Raw genomic sequence first — 21624 nt, forward strand, 5'->3', positions numbered from 1 at the left:
TTTGACGTTTTAACCCTTTTTTGTTTTTTTGCTTTTTTTTTTTTTTTTTTTTTTTGCAGTTTTAACATTAACCATACAAAAGGTTTGAAAGAGTTGAAAATTAGGGAAAGTTGTGCTTGTTGATTTGGGTATCAAGAAGTACTAGAAATTTGTATTATTTAAGAAACCCAAATTTTTTAAAAAGTATTTTGAACTTGTTTGTTTTGGGATTGTCTTTCAGGGTCAAGTAAAGTCTAATGTTGTATCCCTAGGGGCACACAGTGTATAAATTCAGCAATGTTACGGTACCATGAAAAACCAATGCGTAATATCCAAATCTTATACATCACATCACATGAGAAGCATTTGTCTGGATATGTAAATGGTTTGGGTTAATTTAAGGCAAGGACCGTGACTGCTGACTGACGATTACCTGAACAGGAGGAACAGCAATTAATGTGCCCCTTGGATACAATATGGAGGTTGTGAAATCAGTATTTGTCGTGGTGAAGATGAAATGTATTTCATCCAAGGCATGATATGAGCTCTGAGCATTTTTGTCTTTGTTATTTGCAAATTCAAGGCATGCCTAAAGGGAAGACTTGAGTAATCAGTCTTGTGATATATGGCATTCAGATATTCCGTACGTTTTTTGCTAGTTTCTAAGTATAGCTATCAAAACTTGTTTTTGTAAACAACAGCTAACAGCTCTGATGGGTTCAAATTTGTTCAACACTTTTCGCCATACTATGGCAAAAGTGAAGAAGTGAATTCACTCTTTGTAAAGTATATCCAGTTCTTGTTTCCCTTTTTTTTGTATTAACAGACCTCCTAACCTCAGCCCAATTTGTGTGTGAATAGCCTTAGTTGTTCGTCTGGTCCACACAAGGGTTTGCATGTTATGCTGAAAGCCTGCCATTCCTTACCCAGGCTGATATACGTGTCCTAGAGGGCTGGGGCACAATCATGTGATCTGTCTTACTTGTGTTACTTCATTTCACAAATGAACTTGTTAATTATGACCCATTATTGATGACTGTTAAGGGTTACACTTTAATTGTATTGTATATTATTATTCAAGTGGTATATTAATGTCTGTATTACTATGTTTTTTTCCTTTCTTTTTTCTTCTCATTTATACCAATAGTGGCATTATATAGCCTAGTTAGTTGTCAGCCTGAATTTCTCATTGTATAATTGTATACGTTATTCATTTAACATTGATCAATACGTTCACACATATCACCTCAGTAATTTTATTTTCTCTTTTTTCTTCCATAGCAACAGTGCCGATATTCAGTGGGTTTAGAGTGTGAAGATAAACGTTTGATATTTGGACACAAATTTTAGCTTACAACCCTAAGTGTATGTAATGTATTCGCGGTCTTTGTTTTTCCCAGTAATCCGTTAAAACAGTTCACAAATCACATGAACCTTGACTCTACCAGCCCATGGGGGTTATGCTATATGGTAGGCTATACAACTGACTCACTCAGCCAGGATGTTTGTGACAAGCCTATAATGCTTGTGGTCAACTTAACTTATTTTAGACTTATTTTGTAAAAGAATGTCAGAATTGTATTATTTTTATTATGAATATGAAGACCGTTTTTAATTTATGATTTTTGCATTTCTGACTGGAAGGTGCAAGTGATAATTTAAATGCAGTATTGTTATTTCACCAACGTTCTTGTTATCATTCATAGTACACAACCTATTCCATTTAATCATTGGACTTTGACTCAAAATGAAATGAATTTTGTCCCATTTCTGTTAGTATTTGTTGTTTAGATTCCAACATCCGACATGACATGCCCACTTCACTACCAGTGTCTTAAACTACCTGCAAATATGTGTATATATATATATATATATATATATATATATATATATATATATACACACATATATGAATAATGCATGTACTTCCATGATGGGAACTTGCTATATTTGCTGGAGTCAACATTTGTGAGGGACAAGCTGTTCACATCTTCCTTTAATTGTTCATAAGTAACTAAAATTTTATACCATTTTTTTCTTCGCTTTGAACCGATGTCTTCTTCATACTTATTATGAAAACCAAATATTCTCGGTAAACCATGTCCTACGCACTGAAAGTTATCTAACCTGTATGTGTGACACATGTAGCTTACTTTTGTGGGCAGACATTTAATAAGGTAATAAGATTGTACCAGTACCTGCCAATCCGGTACAAAGTAAAATCCAGCCCCAGCTTGTGTTATTATATGTACAGTACAGTCTTCAATATCTGCCAGACAGAAATGCAGGTACAAAACCCCATCTATCCTTTCAATGTACATTCTTTTGAAATGACAAATAAAATGCACGTGTATATCTGAAATAACTTGAAGCTTTGCATGCTTTAATACGTCATTGTTCCATATTTTGAGTACAGTACTTATACAGCAGCATGTGTAAGAGCAACCACGTCTCGGTTTAACCAGGCGTCGGAGGAGACCAAGCTTTGGTTGTTGTCAAATGGAATTTTTTTGGGGGGGAGTGGGGAGATTGGAATTTGTTAAGTTGTCAATGATGATTCAAACTCTGGCATAATATGATTGTAGCCAGCAGGAATCGGGCCTTTCTGTCCAGTCAGAATAACGGAAGTGGTATTCGCCTGAATATGGTTAACTCAGGAAATGACGTGACGCTGGGTCCAAGCTGAACGGACCATTATTCTCTTGTAATGAAAGGTTACCTCACCAGTTTGTCCAAAATATGTCATTTGAAAGGCCGGAATCAACAAGAGACCACTTAGATTTTATACGCCTGAATTAATTTAGACAGAGTTCACAATTCATTGTAGAAGCCGACGTACTGTTAAGTAGCCATCACAGAAAACACCAGTGAACGATTTGCAAAAGTTGAAGTTAGGCACACCAAATGTTCAGTAAAAGCTATTGGAATTTAAACTGTTTGAGCCATAATCTACGTATGATATGGAACTTTCAATTTTGACAGAAGTCCAATCTTCGGATTAAGATAATCTAAGATATGCTGCATGCATAGTGGACCATGACGGCCAACTGAACGTCCACAGTCTAGCTCTGTGTGGCCCATTAAGGTGTGTTATTGGCTTGTAGCATTTCTAGCAATAGTTTGCATCTAAATAACATTCCTCAGAGCAATCCCCTTTCACAATATATTGACCAATCAGCATTTCAAATCTACTTTAAACAGCTGTTGACCAGAAGACTATATTTATCTTAGAATTTCAAAGTGTTCTCTAAATAGATCCTGTCTACCACAGCCAGAGGAAGTGGTGTGTACAACACAATATATTTGCTAATTAGCAATTTGAATGTATTGTCTAAAATAAATGGACCGATACCGATAGCACAGTTGGCAGAGCGTCCGCTTCGGGAGCGGTAGATGCTGGGTCGAGTCACACCTAAGACCTAAAAAGAGGAAGTTGTAACTTCCTCGCTTGACGTTCAGCATGAAGGGGATAGTGCAACGACTGGCAGACCCGTATAAGTATGATGGCTCCGGCGGGAGGCCTTACTGGTACTGGTAGTACAGCAGCACTAGATAAAAGAGCAGTGGAAATCCGTCCTGCAACCAGGAGGCACATTACATGCACTCTAAGGATTCCTTCGTCGTCATATGTCTGAAACATTGTTAAGTATGACGTTAACCCCAAGCACTCACTCACTCACCCTAATTATATATATTGATGCTGACTTTCATTTCCAGGGAGCGGAGGGGGCAGGGGTGCCTGGGCAATCCCTGCACCCTCACTTATGATTAGGTGAGATACTGTAGTAATTCCACCTATATATTGCTATAGAACATATTGCTCTTCCAGAAAACCCGCCCAGCTGTCCTCTTTGATGGTTAGCTTCGACACATATAGCCACATATACTATTCTCTCAATCAATCGGCGTAGCTGGCCTCTTTGAAAGTTAGCTTCTACATAGCGATTTTGTAGCAGCACTAAACAGTGCATATATTGTCCTCTCAACAAATATGCACATAACATCTCTTTGACAGCCTAACTGGAATAGGGTTTACCGGTCCTTTCAGTTTCACAGAGGGAACAACGCTGGTGTACTTGTGACTTTGATCTTTATCTCTTTCCTCTGATTTTACATTTGAGCTTGACTCACTTTGTGCTAAATGACTCCATGGCGCCTTATTCTGTCACATCTACATGACGCGATGAAAGCAGCGGTAAATAGCCCATGCATACATTGTTCTTTCAACCATTCTGCACAGTTCTTAGTTAGCTTCTCCATACGCCTACCATAGCAGCACTAAATAGCGAATCTATTGTCCTCTCAACAAACCACAGAGAGCGTCTCTGACAGTTGGCTTCCACATAGCTTCTAGCAGTGGACACCTACTGAAAACCTGCAGTGGGAGTTCCTCCCTATGCATTGCACAGTCACACAGCAACAGTGCCACTGTAGCGCTAATAACAACTATAGGGCCTACATAGCAGTAATCAGTAGAACAGGAGAGGAAAAATAACCGAATATCTGTACAGTTATTTTCTGGAAAGATAATTTGTTAATGAATTAGAGGGCGGGGGGGGGGGGGGGGGGAGCAGAAAAAAGGCCGATAGTGTACTTATCTCGTGTTGCCGAACTTTCTACCCACAAGGTTCACAGCGAGCGACACTTTCTCGTAGCCTACTAGCTACTTGTACATGGTTTAGGTTAAACATCATGCGGGATTAAAACCAGGATTCCTCCTTCAAGGAATATCGAGAGAAATCGCCCGCAACTGCCAAGAACGGAGCTTGGCTCCCATGTCGAGCTAACTGTGCAATGTTATGCTACTGTTGATGTCCTTTCCTTGAAGATGCATGGCTGGTTTCAATAACTACTGGCGTAGAGAAGGACTGTTAAGGCTACTATCCGAACTTACAAACTCAGAAACTTGATGGTAAATTTTTGTTTATGTGTGACGAATATCATTTTAAGCGACACGTGGCAAAGGGTGTGTCATAAAACTACTTGTTGTCGAAAAACAGAACCTAATCATGCAGACGGGACCTGCATGAAGTGCCATGGAACCAAGCTTGATATTGGATGAGAAAACTTAATCATGCAGACGTAGGAACAGATTCCTGATTGAGGAGACAAAGCCCAGATTAAGCAAATCTGATTAGGCTTATTCAGATGTGGAAGTTTTTGAGCTTGCTATAGTGGAGAAATCGTATGGTTGAGGGGAAGGTCTAGTGGTTTGTGACACGAAACAGACGATAACTATATCGAGTGGACCTTTGTATATGTACGCTCTGACAATGATAATTTGGAGGATTTCTTCGATCTTCAGTTCCGTTCACATTTGACACACCTTGTTACTACACTCCCTGGACATGGGCCTATATACTTTAAATAGGTACACGAAGTAAAAAGGGCACCCACGTACGTACGTGTCCGAGGTGGTTAGCGTGCCAGCGCGGCGCAATTACTCAGGGAGTTATTGAAAGTGCAACTCATGGTGGCTTCCTTTCAGGCGGTAATTGGGAAGGTCTTTCAGCAATCTGCGGATGGTCGTGGGTTTTCTCGGGGCTCTGTCCGGTTTCCGGCGACCGGTCATGGTAATGCTTGTATCGTACCGGTATGGTGTAAAACACCGATCAAATAAAATCAAATCAAACTGCGGCGAGGCCAAACTTTAATGGGTGGATACACTGCACAAGTCTGACATAATAAAGAATAGCTTTCCGAACGGACCTAACTGGACCTTGGCCGGTTGGATGTTCGTATGTATTACAGGCGGATGTGTACTGACGAGCAGAGTTACTCGCTCCTGACGCCAGGCGGCGTCACTTGTCCGGCCATTTGATGCGTGTGGATTCACCGGCACAAAGGTAGAAAAATCTGTTCATTAAGATCATGTGAATTTAAACGTATCTTTCAAATCACTACTTCACATTTTGGTTATCTGTCTTTCATTTAGAGGAACACGTTTTGACAGTATGGCAGAGACGAATAATGGAGATCAAGAAGAGTCCTTCAATGAAGTAAACGAAGAACAGCCTGATGCTGATCCGGAATTTGACTCGGAAATTTTAAATGAAAGTGGAGATGGAGACACAAACGTGGCTGCGCAGGACGAGTCCGGCGTGGAGGATCCAGTAAGTAAAAACCATACGATACAGGGCTGGCTTATTTGTAAATAATGGAGAAGTTAGAGTATTAGACGTATATTACTCTTCTATCGAAAACTGGACACCCACTGGTCCTAGTTTTACAATAGTGATCTTAAAGGAACTTTTTACAGAAATGATGCGCCGTCACTCATCACGAGTCACCTTCATTGTGGCGTAATTAGAGCTCTTGACGTATGAGTAGACATTGCATTGGGAGCAAAATTTTCAAAATTGTGTTCAAAATAAGAAACCGTATAATTGTAAGTTTATTATAAATAATCTGGTACTGTCAGACCAGTAGTAGCCCATCTGAATGAACTCATTGTGGTATCTCAAAGTTTTGAAATTCATGGTAACACAGAATCCATGGCTGCCTCTCAAAAAACATGGCGCGGATTTCAAACTCCTTCTCTCTCCCATTCATGGCACTCTAACTGACCTCTTCTGCTCATTTCTATGTAATTTTCCAACGGAATCTTGAATACTATCCCCTTATTTTACTGTCCTTCCACTGGAAGTAATTAACTTGCTGCCTTGTGGTCATATTGACTGTTAGAACTTAAGCGGTATGGACTGTCTGGTCGCCAAGAGCCATTTTCTAGCATCATGCAGCCAACTTCCAGGTTTGAAGTGTAACAGAGTTTTGGCATTTATGTCAACCAGAAAACTATTATATTTTCATTGCCATCTATAAGCACAACTTCAGTCTTAATTCAGTCCAAAAATTGCATAAAAAGGAACATGTATTTTCATGCAGGTAGGTTTGGGTGCCATCAACGCGAACCTCATAGAGACCGGTTCCATCGAGTTGGAGTTCTGCAACTTACAGATGGTTGTCGGTTTCCCCCCTTTATAAGGCTGGCTGCTGTCTAATAAGGAAAATATTCTTGAGTACAGCTCAAAACACCAATCAGTCACTGAAGAATCTGCATTTTATCAATCAATAAGTGGGATGAAAAACAATTAGAGACAACATTTTGTTCTTTACAGTTTTTGTGTACATTCGTGATTGGTGTCAATGATTCCCTTAACATCATATTGCTTTTCTCATGGCAGGAACTTGAAGCAATCAAAGCCAGGGTTAGGGAGATGGAAGAAGAAGCGGAGAAGTTAAAAGAGATGCAAAGTGAAGTTGAGAAACAGATGAACATGAGCTCACCAACACTTAGTAAGCTGAATGTGTGCTGTTTTCAAGGGTGTTCTATAACAGACATAATTAAAAATGTGACCAGTTAATTGCTTTTGGATATTAACTGTATCAGCATGTATATGTATGTGTACCTGTAACATCCTTATACATGGCAGTAACATTGTAATCGTGTCTGTTGCTTTTCAGCCACTCAACAGTCAATAGAAGATAAAGTAGAAGCTGATGCCAGGTCGGTGTATGTTGGAAATGTAAGTTTCTTACACATGTAAAAGCAGTAGTAATAGGAATGGTATAGTGAGAAGTTGAGGGGCCTCTGTGACTCAGTTGGTTAGCGCGCTAGCACAGCATAATGACCCAGAAGCCTCTCACCAATACGGTCACTGTGAGTTCAAGTCCAGCTCATGCTGGCTCCCTCTCCGGCCATAAGTGGGAAGGTCTGCCAGCAACCTGCAGATGGTCATGGGTTTTTACCGCGGGCTCTGCCCGGTTTCCTCCCACCATAATGCTGGCCGCCGTCTTATAAGTGAAATATTCTTTAGTATGGCGTAAAACACCAATCAAATAGATAAATAAATAGTGAGAAGTTGAAATAGGGCTAACTTATTTGGAATAGCTTTCAGACTGATAAATTGTTATATTGGTAATGTTCATGAATATTCTGCAAAATGACATTTGTGTTAACTGTGTGACTGTACGTGACTAGGTTCCCATAAAGAATATCCTCCTTACAGGAATGCGCACTGTACCTCAAATGTTGCTGGTGGAGCTAACTCTTCTTCATTGACACTTTTCTTTTCAAAATACACGAATGCTTATCTGCAACAAATCCGGGGAATATTTTATAGCAAAGTGCATCATTTTGCCAACATCTCTGTCCACTTTCTTTAACTGTCATTCACCTGACACAATGACCCAAATTGTGGAAAGGAAATAGTCTTAAATTTGCTTATGAAAAATTTAATGACTGTGTGGATGAATACTTTGTGCTGTATTAGTATGTATTTGTGTGTGTTTCTAGGTTGACTATGGAGCTACAGCAGAGGAGTTAGAACAACACTTCCACGGTTGTGGTTCCATCAATCGGGTGACCATTCTCTGTGACAGATATACAGGTCATCCCAAGGGGTGGGCACACAGCTAACACTTCTCCAAACCACACTTTAAATGCAATATTGAAGAGATTTTATTGTTATTTATTCAGTTTCTGACAACATTGGAATTTATGAGTTACAAGGCTTCTGCAAGTTCTGTACTCCAGACCTTCATCTCTCAGTGATGAAATTCATGAGCATACAACGTCATATGTGAAATAAATTCATTTTTCTTCTGTTGTTGATATATCCTCTTATTTTGAGCAGGTTTGCCTATGTGGAGTTTGCTGACAAAGACTCGGTTACAACCTCGCTAGCTCTGGATGAATCACTCTTCAGAGGACGGCAGATCAAGGTGTGTACATTTTTATATAACTTTAACTGATAGGTTTAAGCCATAACACACCGGCCTGTAAGTGTGCACATTTCATAGTGAGTTGCCTGGTCATGACATCCTTGGCTGTTGGTGTACACATTTCACAGTGGGTTGCTGGGACATAATATCCCTGGCTGTTGGTGTCCACATTTCACAGTGGGTTGCTGGGACATAACATCCCTGGCTGTTAGTGTCCACATTTCACAGTGGGTTGCTGGGTCATAACATCCCTGGCTGTTTGTGTCCACATTTCACAGTGGGTTGCTGGGTAATAACATCCCTGGCTGTTAGTGTTCACATTTCACAGTGAGTTGCTGGGACATAACATCCCTGGCTGTTAGTGTCAATATTTCACAGTGAGTTGCATGGTCATAACATCTCTGGCTGTTAGTATCCACATTTCACAGTAAGTTGCTTGGTCATAACATCCATAGGTGTTAGTATCCACATTTCACTGTGAGTTGCTGGGTCATAACATTCTTGGGTGTTAGTATCCACATTTCATAGTGAGTTTCCGGGTCATAACATCCTTGGGTGTTAGTATCCACATTTCACAGTGAGTTGCTGGGTCATAACATCCTTGGGTGTTAGTATCCAGATTTCACAGTGAGTTGTTGGGTCATAACATCCTTGGCTGTTACTATTCACATTTCATAGTAAGTGGCTGGGTCATAACATCCCTGGCTGTTACTATTCACATTTCACAGTGAGTTGTTGGGTCATAACATCCTTGGGTGTTAGTGTCCAGATTTCACAGTGAGTTGTTGGGTCATGACATCCCTGGCTGTTACTATTCACATTTCATAGTGAGTTGCTGGGTCATAACATCCTTGGGTGTAAGTATCCAGATTTCACAGTGAGTTGTAGGGCCATAACATCCGTGGCTGTTACTATTCACATTTCATAGTGAGTTGCTGGGTCATAACATCCTTGGGTGTAAGTATCCAGATTTCACAGTGAGTTGCTGGGCCATAACATCCGTGGCTGTTACTATTCACATTTCATAGTGAGTTTCTGGGTCATAACATCCTTGGGTGTTAGTATCCAGATTTCACAGTGAGTTGCTGGGTCATAACATCCCTGGCTGTTACTGTTCACATTTCATAGTGAGTTTCTGGGTCATAACATCCCTGGCTGTTACTGTTCACATTTCATAGTGAGTTGCCGGGTCATAACATCCTTGGGTGTTAGTATCCAGATTTCACAGTGAGTTGTTGGGTCATAACATCCCTGGCTGTTACTATTTACATTTCATAATGAGTTGCTGGGTCATAACATCCCTGGCTGTTACTATTCACATTTCACAGTGATTTGCTGGGTCATAACATCCTTGGGTGTTAGTATCCACATTTCACAGTGAGTTGCTGGGTCATAACATCCCTGGCTGTTACTATTCACATTTCATAATGAGTTGCTGAATCATAACATCCGTGTTTGTTAGTGCGAGATACGTGGGAAAGTCTTTCAGCAACCTGCTGATGCTTGTGGGTTTCAACCTGACTGCTCGATTTCCTCCCACCACAGTGCTGGCCGCCATCCTATATTCTTGAGAAATAAATAACTAAATAAAATCATATCAGACAGAACCTGAATTTTGACATGAAATGGCAAATTGGGTCACCTTTTAACCTTGCACCACTCTCTGTTTACGAGAATCTAACTTGATTCTCTCATGCCGGTACTGAAAATCTTGTAAATTCCCAACTTAAAATACTGCTGAAAGGCTTGTCTTCCCTGGTGTAAAACAACAACATCATTTTAATACATTGTGTCATTATGGTATAAATTCTGAACACTGGTTGGTTACAATGCTAAGCTCCCAACCAGTTGTAGCTCACCTTTCTTGTAAGTCTGTGCGTACGAGGTATGTTACCCTGATAACCGATCAGACAAATTTCAAAATGTCTACCAAACGGGAGCACATGGATGCGGTTGCAGCTCCCATCAATGGCTAAAATAATCTGTCACTGAACAGGTGGGGTTGGAGCTAGAGTTGAAAGAATAGATGGCTTCGATTTCATTGAAGATGAGTTGGATGAAAAATACACCAATTGTATGCATTTCCTCGGGCTTGGATTCTCTGGATTCCCGCAACTCATTCTGACGAGAATCCATTTAGGTTCTCCTGTCAGATTAAAAAATCAACCTCATACGTGAATGTATAGTTTTGCACATTTAATGAATTTAATGATCTTAGTTGGTTTTTTATTTAAATAATATCTGGTTTTTATCAAATTTTATGCACAGGTTCAGTTAAAACTCCGATTAGGTTTGAAAACCAGCCTGATCCTTTCATAAATTTTGCATGTTTACAGATTTTACGGATTTTTTTGATTTTGATTGGTTTTGGATTTTGCTATAATATAGTTTAATTTCAATAAAATATTTGTGCAGGTTCATTTTGTAGACAGGTTCATTTTGTAGGTTCACAGGTTATGCCCCCTTAAAGGTCGAGAAAACATAAAAATGGCATGAAGTTCAGATGAAAGAGTGCGAAAAGTTATTCCTAAATGTGGTCTTCAATATTTTTTCCGATTTTTCCTTAAGGAGAAAAAGACACTTGAAAATAATTTTTGTATGGTGGGTATTTGTGACCACCTTTTGGTATTTATGTAAATGAGGATGTAACACAGGTTTAATAAATATGTTTGCGCTAGAATTTGTTCTATTCAGCTAATAAATGTATTAAACCTCAATTTGGATCATATTTAAATTTTTAATACATGTATGTTCATAAATATTATTATTATTTAGGTTAAATATGTTTCGATATAAACAACAAATTTATATTCAAATAAATTTATTAGACAAGCATCACATCCTTATTTAGAACATTATAACGCAACAATGATAAATATCAAGAGTTGGTCCCAAATACCCACCATACAAAAATATTTTCAAATACCCTTTCTCTTGAAAAAAAAAATCCCAAAAAATATTAAAGGTCATATTCTCAGATAAGTTTTGACGTTCTTTCATCTGATTTTGGCATCATTTGTATGTTTTCTTCTCCTTTAAGAAAAGGGTCATATTTATGGCTATTGCAGGTCAAGTGTTTTTGTAGTTTGCACACATTTTCAAAACTAATTAGAGGAGATATTGATTATGTTAGAAAGCTGTTTTCTGCGTACTATGCTCTGAATATACCTGTGTACCTATACTTGACTATACCAATTGATATGTTGCACGATCCTCAAATGTAAGGTCGACAGGTATTGATATTCACAATCTTTGATTGTATCTCATCTTTTTATTTACTGCATGTACATGTACTTTCTAAACTGAATGATTTCATTTTCTCACAGGTTTCGGCTAAGCGGACAAATCGACCCGGAATTAGCTCAACCAACAGACCCCCAAGAGGGCGCTTTCGAGCCCGAGGAGCCAGAAGTTATTACCATGGTTACCAACCTCGCCCCAGAGGAAGGTTCAGGTAGGTTGTATGACCAGTTGTCATTTCCCTGCTCTAACAACATGGCACATTTTTCATTTTTTCATTTGGTTCTGTTAAGAAAGATCCTATTACATGACCAGTGTTGTGAATGTCTGATCTGTAAGGCACACCACTGTGAAGATCTGCCGTAAGGCACACCCCGCGAAGATCTGAACTGTGAAGCCCTGCACTGTACAAATCTTAACTGTACTAGGAGAATCTATGTTGAAGATCGAAGTTGTTTCATGAAGTTCAGTTTACCCGGTTGAGTGTAGCTACCATAGCAACGTATGCCTTCAATATGGCAGTGGGTGTTACATTCAACAAAGCATACAATAGCAGTATGGTACAGTGCTCTTGTGTACCTAGTTTAATACATTAGTTCTATGAACTAGCTTTGTATCTGGCAAACATGTCTAGGCATCAGTCTATGCATGTTCTAACATTGCACAAAGGTTACGAAGAGTGTAAGGTCCTTAAAGCCTCCAAATTTGTGTTTTTCATGCTGGGTCTTGACGCATGCCTATAATTTGGGGATGATGTTGCTGTGGAAGACAGAAGTTGATCACTTCACACCTGCACTTGGATATTCTGTGCATATTAATGTTCTTCAACATTTCTAAAGTTTAAAACCTCCATGAACACAGTTTTGATAGCGAGGATTTCATGCAGAGTAGGGGGATTACCCATATTGATGGACAGAATAACATGGAATGAATGAATGGATGCTTGGGGTTTAATGTGGTACAGTTTTTCAGTCTTGTGACACTGATACGTGATGAATGTTATGACGTAATGATCTTCACCAGTTTATTGCTGATATAATAATAACATGTTGAAAATAAATCAGTACATACCAGTAAGTAAATATTTTATTTTTAATTGAACTCACGGAATGGCTATTATGAATACAGTATTTATAAAAATGCATTAGGTTTTTAATTAGTATGGTCTTGATTCTAGTATATTTATACTAAGTTGAGAATTGTAGGAAAGGTTGCCATAGATATGTGTTGTATTGGATCAGTATTGGTCATGGGAATGGAGCTGGTATAGAAGTGGCATTTTCATGAAGATTGTGTGTGTTGATAAGTGCATTTATCATCATCATCATTTCATTACTCAACATTTAACAGGAGGCTAGACAACTTGAACAGAAATGATTCTGTATATCTTCCCTAAATAAGTCTCCCTGGTATATTTTTAACAAACGTCTGAAAAAAGATGACTGAAAGAAGCTTGTGCTTAGCTATATTTACAAAACAATTGGAACTGTAGCTTTGGTATTAACCTAGTGATACAAGTGCATTGTGGAAAAGACCCAGCTAAAAGATAAGATGGCGTAGACCTCACTATTTCCAGTTTTCTTCTATAAAACGCAACATTTTTAAAAGGCATGATGTCATTAGTAATGTTATGATCGTTGGGTCCTAATAGTCGCGTTTCGAGTTCGAACTGTTTTATTAATTAAGGTAAAAGAAGTCCTACTGTATCATGTGACCTGTCAAAAATGTTGAACAACTATTATTGTTCCCATTTAATATAACATGGGTGTCTGAAAAAAGTTTCACAAAATGTTATTTAGAGTAGGCAAATGATTGAGGAGCTAAACTCCAGCTTGCACCAACATTTCAATGCTGCGAGTTCATTTCCAGGCGTGCAGATTTTTTGCATGCATTAATGACGCTGTATGTTGGGTCTGAACCAAATATAAAATGGCCATATTAACTGTAAAGGTTGGTATACATTTGTATGCGTAAGTCTTGGTAAATGACTAAGTCTCTGTCCACTTTTCATGTTACAGGAAGAGACTTTCTCATATTTTCACTTTCTTTTTTTGTTCATAAATTTTTCTTTTTTCCTTGCCCTGTGTTTTATGACATGTATATGATTATGTTTGTTTCACTGTTGCAGGAGGCGAGCGGCTTGGTACTCCCCATACTGATACCAGCATTCCATACTTCTCACACTTTTTTTTGGTCTTTTCCCCAGCCCCATGTTGTAGTTCTACAGCCAAGAATTGCCTTTTAAGTTTTCAGTTATATCCCTGTTTAAAAGAATTAGTTTTTCAGTCTAAAACAAAGGTGTGGCTGTTTACATATGCCAAGTTTTCAGCCTGTATATTAAAACAAATTAAAAACAAATTGAGGATATGTCCAATAAATCGGGATTCAGTTCATCCATTACAAAAGTGTAGAATAGTAGTATCAGCATTTATAGTATTTTCATTAAATCTGTGGGTAGAATTTGGTTTGTCTTTAGTAGTAAGGTGGGTGGGGGGGGGTAGACGGGGAAGGGGGTTAGTACATGTTTCTGCTGTCTCTCATGAACGGTTCTGGCATGTGGGATTCTAGTGGGGTGGATTGTGGATCTTCTTGATCAGTTTGCTAAAAACACTTTCCTATGAATGTTCTTCCGAGTTTCTTGGCCAGTACTCCTGATTGACGTAAGTAGTTAACTCTAGAGAAGAAGGGCAAGTGCAAGCTACATGTAAGAAGCCTGAGTTGACATAAGGTTTAGTTTTAACAACCTTGTGTAGTGTTGGATACATGAGTATGGAGAGACTTGCACCTAAAGTGAATACTGCATTTGAGTATTGTTTGAATGCTATGGTTATTTCACAGTCAGACAACATTACTCCTGCTGAACACTTTTTATTTGCAGAATTTCGTCGATGATGAGCTCGAAGGACTGAGTTCAAAGTGAATATGACGGCAAATGAGAGGCTGCTTTTTTATTGGGTCGGGGTTGGGCAAGAAAAAGGCTTTTAAAAGAGAGAGAGAAAAAAAAACAAAAATGAAAAGAAAAAAGTAGGAAAAGAAATAAAAAAGGGAAAAGAAAACAAAAATATAGTCAAAACATCAAAACCAAAAAAAAAAAAAAAAAGAAAAATAACATGAAGATATTTAAAAAGAAAATGGGAAGAAAAAAACAAAACAAGGGATTGGGTCCTGCTGCAGTTTTATTTGTATTTTATGTACTTTAATCGGTTTGAAATAAAATTGTGACGAACCAATGTGGTTGTGAGTGTAACTATGTATAATACGGCGTTCTTACAGACAGTAAGACATGATAAAGCGTTTGATTGTCGATTGATCAAGGTTGTTGGCCCTTGTCTCGCATTATCTCGTACCGTCTTGCGTTAGCTCTTAGCCAGTGGACAGCATTGTAACAGGGTGGTTAAAAAAGTCCCGAAATCAAGAACGAAATACACATGGTATACATGAATCCTGATTGGCCATCTGCGGCGTGACCTTTGAGTTCCCGTTCTGCATTAGGCTAAACCAAATTCACGTTCAGAAACCAGTTAACCGATCAGAATTAACCTACTCCATCGTTTAGGGTGCAGTTGGCTTGTTTGAAACCTTTGAGCAGACTCCAGCTAATGATATAGGTACTAGACGTCTAATGTTCTAAGAGACAAGATCGGTACATGAAGTTGGCGTTGCTGATTTTACCACTATTTTTTCGAGCACTTCTTCTAATGTGTCATTTCTGAAAACTGAAATAGGAATTGCAAACGATTAGGTCATGCCTTACCTGACACTCCATGCCTTCCAATCCACCTGATACTACTTGGAATCTTAATCGGTATATGTTTATTTGACTGTCGAATAGGCGTACCACCATTTCATGTAATTTCCAGAGTGATTATTCATTAGATATAGGCATTACGCAATAATGTGTCACTTGTGGAGCTGTTAACATGTATATGTGGGTAGACACGATGTTGTAACTCTCCTATGGTACTGTGATGGATGGACATCTACGGAGTAACAACTAACGATATTGGGCTGCGCGTTAACAGTATCTGTTTTCAATAAAACGGGGCCTCCATAGCTGAGGGGATTAGCACGCCAGCGCGGAACCTCTGAAGCAATCGGTCGCAGTGAGTTCAAGACCAGCTCATGCTGGCTTCCTCTCCGGCCGTACGTAGGAAGGTCTGTATGCAACGTACGGATGGTCGTGGGTTTCCCCCAGGCTCTGGTCGGTTTCCTCCCTCCGGATTTCTGACTGCCCTCGTATAAGTGAAATGTTCTTGAGTTCGGCGTAAAACAGCAATCAAGTACACAATGCTTTTATTGCAAAATACACAAGTATTTTTTGGTAAGAATATATAGAAGTTAGGCTGTTATTCATCAAATTACCTCATTTTAGCTCAACATAAGTTTGTGTTTTTTTATTTTGTATCACAAACACCTGTACTTCATATTTGTTTAACACGTTTGTGTTGGAGTAGCACGTGTTGAATGAAAAAAAGCTGTGTTAGATTTCAACAGAGGGCCGCCGTGGCTTAGTTGGTTAGCGTCCAGATCAAGCTAGCTTCCTCTCCGGCGCACGTGGGAACTTCTTCCAGCAACCTGCGGATGGTCGTGGGTTTCCCCAGGTTTTAACCCCCCATAATGCTGGCCACCGTCGTATAAGTGAAATATTCTTGAGTTCGGTGTTAAACACTAATCAAATAAAATAAAATAGATTTCAACACAAGCGTTTTTTGTGTGCCGTGGTCAGCGAGATATATAGACCCTTTAGACAAATGAGACAGTGTGGACTCCAGTGGAGAAGACTGCGCCTAAACTGAGTCGATCCAAACCGTCCATGTACACTCCAAAAAATCAATCTTAATTTTAACAGAAAGTTTGTTTCTGACACTAGACTGTATTCTGTTATAACATAATACTATATCATATCTAACATAAAATTCTGTTAGCATAATACAATCTTTATGATGAATTAACAGAATACATGTGTTGCAATAGCAGAATACTTCTAGCATCACCCAGCCTACAGACTGTTAAAATTTTTTTTAGTGTATAGCCCACTCTTGTTGTTTTTTCTGTAATCAGTCACTATTATGGCATAGTTGTGCTCGTATAAAAAGGTAGCACACAAGCATGTGTATATAACAGCAGAGAATGGTGTGTTTTTGTAGTTATAACCATGAGTAGGAGTAAAATCTTGAGCGATCACGCCTATTCCTAGATTATGATAGGTATCCAGTTTAACCATATGTATTTAGTATATAATTACGCCACAGTAGGCTGTTTGAACTCCACGCTGAATGCCTGGTTGGCGGAGTAACGTATAAAACTACGCCAACGAAGCGTAAGGAGAGGAGCTGAAAGAGTCACATGGGACTAAGCATAATCATGTAATACGGTAGAGATCAAGTGGAAAAAGTTCTCTGAAAACGGCCGTTTCATTCACAGACATTCCTATCCGGGAAGTTTACTGTGGAAATGACGGCTGGTTGAATTGAGCTCCGATTCTACAGGTTTTGTCTCCCGTCATACGTGGGAAGGGCTGCAGCAACCTGCAGATGGCTGTGGGTTTCCTCCCACCATATTGCTGGCCGCCGCCGTATAAGTGAAATATTCTTGAGTACGGTGTAATACATCAATCAGAAAATATAAATACAGATTTTGTACAGCGCTGAAGGTGAAGTCTGAACGTTCCGGATGTAACCGTAAGACCGACGGCCTTGCTTCTGTCCAGAGTGCAAGACACGTCCGTATAGATACGTCTGGTATACTCTGGTGAGAGTTTTTAACCAGAACCGTGTTGAGATAAAGGGTCAGTTAATCATGGGAAAATCACAGTTTTATTCTAATCAACGAAGTAGGTTAAATGTTTGGAGTATAGACAAGTACTAACGAGCCCTGCAGTTATTTGACTTTTAAAGATGCTGGTAAAATTCGTTCATTGGAAGTTGGATCGGGGAAACCCCATGGAGAGGTTAAGAGGTTTAGAGCATCCACCTCGAACAGGGCAGACCTTGGATCAAACCTCGGGGTTAGATCATCCAACGACTTGTTGGACCGGTGTCCCTGGGTGGAACATCATGCCTGGTGTCTTCAGCATGACGCTCAGAACTAGGATTTACACTCCTACAGGAAGACACGTTACATGTGTACACAATCAATGGCTCGGCAACATCATTTGCCTGAAAAATTGTTTTCAATGTACAACGTAAAACCCCAAGCATACATATGGAATTATATGCGTAAAGTTCAACACACGGACATCTTAACTTTCTCAAACTTGACAATCCCACTGCTAAGTCATTTGCATGCATGTTAATCGTGTATAGATGCTCATATCTTTATACTATAGCAGTTGAGTGTATGCCTGGTGTCCTCTGCACGCATGTGTTAAATTTCAGAAGAATCTGGCGTGACTCCTAATGGGAAAAGGACGCTATATTTGGCAAGCGGTTTCGGTATTTATTCTCCATTTTGCCTGTCCTATACATATTGGCAAATTTTGGAATTCTTTTACAGGCTTACGTATATGTATGTACAGATATTTGGAGATGTGTGTAAAAACGTCGGTCTGGTTGTATAAGTGTGGAAAAGGTTAGTACATACGCATGCTAATAAATATGCCAAATAAATTTTTGTTTGCATTTACCTGACAAAAAATCTTCCCTTAGGTTAGTTCCCTCAATGATGGTTTATATCATATTTGCCGATCTAACGAATCAAGCCGTTTTTGACGACGTACAAAAATTGGACCCGAATCTAACAGGAAAATTAATCGTAGCTCAAATATGCCGGATGCGACGGAAAGCGCATACCTCGGGCTAAAATTTGCTCTCGTACCTCTCCTAGTTTGTGATTAACAGATCACTGAAATAACGGAGAAAAAAACCGGTCCGAAATATACCTTGACAGGTTTAAAATTCAAAACATTTTGTGATCATATATTCCACCAATGAGAAACTTCTAAAGTTCTTAATGGATTTTAATTTCAAGTTTATGTAACTATAGTATTGCTGTGCATGCATCCGTCCATTCGTTCTTGAACAGAAGGGTTTTGCTCTGAATCCAGTATTGCCGCCAAGCTAGGTGACCCAGAAGAGAAAACTCCGAAACCATCTGAGATAGTACATATAGGCCTATGTCCGCGAGAATTTTGCTGCCAAATTTCAAACAGATGCGATTTAACGTTCGAAAGAATAATTTTATTATTCCAAAGCTTCAGTAGGCTTCTGCTTTTAGCTAGGAAGCCTAAAATACTAACACGGCTTGCCGTAATCCGCAGCCAACGAAGAAATTGGAAATCATGCAGCGAATTGTTGCAAATACTTACGATCATGTGAAAGACAATCCCTAGCTGATTCTCTGCGTGGGTGTATTGCTAAAAGATATGCTTTTGACGATGACATACTCCACCACTTGTACAAAAGAGATGATAGTTAGAATGCAGTTCTCAACGTATTCCACAGCTTGTTCTAAGGAAAATGATAGCCATGGTTGAGTTCTCAACAGGTTGTACCAAAGGAGGTGACAGTCAGAATACAGTTCTTCCCATTGAGTTCCACAGCTTGTACCAAAGGAGATGATAGTCAGAATGCAGCTCTCAACGTGTTCCACAGCTTGTACCAAAGGAGATGATAGTCAGAATGCAGTTTTCAACGTGTTCCACAGCTAGTACGATAGGTGATTATAATCAGATCGAACGTTTGTATAACGGAAACAGCAGTCAGGAAGATTTTCGCTACAGAGGCGGATTTAAACCTTCTTGTGACTCGCGCTTTGTGGACAAAGTGAGAACTTTCGGAACCAAACCGCCCTTAGCTGGACCCATGTATTTTGGGCTGATACAGTCAGATGGGTCTTTGTTTATCTGTAGTTTATGACATCACCAGGTCGTATGGTAATATTCTTGCAATATACAAAGAAGCAATTGTATGATATTTATTTCCTTTATTTAGAAATAAACACATAAAAAAACAAAAATACGATCAGTATAATTTTATTGCTTGAGTCTAAAGAATAGATTTAGATGTGCATACAACGTATATAGTATTACAGATGTACTGTCTCAACACAACAGAAAGATAAAGTGGCATCTTCTCTACTAGGCAATGATATAAGATCTTCTCTACTGGACAGGGACACAAGATCTTCCTCTCAACAAGGCAATGACATAAGATCTTCCTCTCTACTGGGCAATGACATAAGATCTTCCTCTCTACTGGACAATGACATAAGATCTTCTCTACTGGACAATGACACAAGATCTTCCTCTCAACAAGGCAATGACATAAGATCTTCCTCTCTACTGGGCAATGACATAAGATCTTCCTTTCTACTGGGCAATTACATAACATCTTGCTCTTTACAGGGCAATGGCGTAAGATCTTCCTCTCTACTGAGCAATGACATAAGATCTTCCTCTTTACTGGACAATGGCATAAAATCTTCCTCTCTACTGGACAATGACATAAGATCATCCTTTCCTACTAGACAGTGGCATAAGATCATCCTTTCTACTGGACGATCACATAACATCTTCCTCTCTACTGGACAACGGCATAAGATTTACCTTTCTACTGGGCAATGACATACGATCTTCTTCTCTACACGGCAATGACATAAGATCTTCTCTCTACTGGGCAATGACATAAGATCTTCCTCTCTACAGGGCAGTGACATAAGATCTTCCTCTCTACTGGACAATGACATAAGATCTTCCTCTCTACTGGACAATGACATGAGATCTTCCTCTCTACTGGACAATGACATGAGATCTTCCTCTCTACTGGACAACGGCATAAGATCCTCCTTTCTACTGGGCAATTACGTGATCTTCCTCTCTACTGGGCAATGACATGTGATATTTCTCTTTCCAATGGGTAATCGCATAAAAGATCTTCCTCTTTCTACTGGGTATTGACTGAGATCTTTCCATTTACAAGGTAATGATATTAGATCCTTCCTCTCTACTAGGCAATGATATGAGATCATTCTACTGAGTAATGGCGTAAAATCATTCTCTGTATTGAGCAATGACAATTCAAGATCTTTCTTTGCTGGACAGTGACACATACAGCTTGTCGCGGGAACTTAAGTCTTGTCGCTTACTTGTCGATCACCAATACGTTACTTTTTGCGGGTGAAATCAGACATGTGGAAACGACACAGCACCGATAATAACAATTGTTCTTTGTTTCTTAACTGTCTTTCTTCACATAAACTGTATAATATATTCTGAATGTCTTATATAACATTGTTTTTGTTTGCTTACACAAAACGTTTATGTTCCTTAATATAACAGTCTTTGTTTCCCTGTTTTTAACTTTGACCCAGACTTAATATTGATCTCCACATGCACTAGCTGTCAACATCTCACGTTGAAATGAATCCATCTTGTCTTCCACTACCAGTTCCATAGTTCTAATTGCTACTTTCCTCCGGCCATAATGCTGGTCGCCATCGTATAAGTGAAACATTCTTGAGTATAGCGTAAAACACCAATCAAATAAATAAATAAATAAATAAATAAATCTAATTGCTACTTTTTTTCATTTGATTGACAATACACCGTAAATAAATCAGTCATTATATTTTCTAAGCAACAAGTTATGTTCAGGTAAACCCAATCAGCCGACTTTCCCAATTCCATCCTGCAGTCCGGCTGTTGAAAGCTTAGCAATACATCTATATTCTGCGGCCGTTGGT

The 21624-nt window shown here is 39.1% G+C and overlaps 1 protein-coding gene across 1 annotated transcript; it reads left to right on the forward strand.

The window, feature by feature from the left end:
- Positions 1-5783: 5783 nt before the first annotated feature.
- Positions 5784-14290, forward strand: LOC135474887 (polyadenylate-binding protein 2-like). The gene is made up of 8 exons (XM_064754548.1): positions 5784-5825; positions 5915-6092; positions 7164-7275; positions 7444-7505; positions 8276-8382; positions 8616-8703; positions 12030-12157; positions 14072-14290. Exons 1-8 carry the CDS (start codon positions 5800-5802, stop codon positions 14100-14102), a joined length of 732 nt encoding a protein of 243 aa, XP_064610618.1. The 5' UTR covers positions 5784-5799; the 3' UTR covers positions 14103-14290.
- Positions 14291-21624: the final 7334 nt, after the last annotated feature.

This window comes from Liolophura sinensis, chromosome 9 (assembly GCF_032854445.1).
Source record: "Liolophura sinensis isolate JHLJ2023 chromosome 9, CUHK_Ljap_v2, whole genome shotgun sequence".
NCBI classification, from domain to species: Eukaryota; Metazoa; Mollusca; class Polyplacophora; order Chitonida; family Chitonidae; genus Liolophura; species Liolophura sinensis.

Excerpts from the sequence above, each read along its gene's own strand:
- LOC135474887 (XM_064754548.1), top strand. The coding sequence starts at position 5,800 with ATGCGTGTGGATTCACCGGCACAAAG. Across the intron at positions 8,383-8,615 it reads TATACAGGTCATCCCAAGGG|GTTTGCCTATGTGGAGTTTG; the intron begins GTGGGCACACAG and ends TATTTTGAGCAG. Across the intron at positions 12,158-14,071 it reads CGCCCCAGAGGAAGGTTCAG|GAGGCGAGCGGCTTGGTACT; the intron begins GTAGGTTGTATG and ends TCACTGTTGCAG.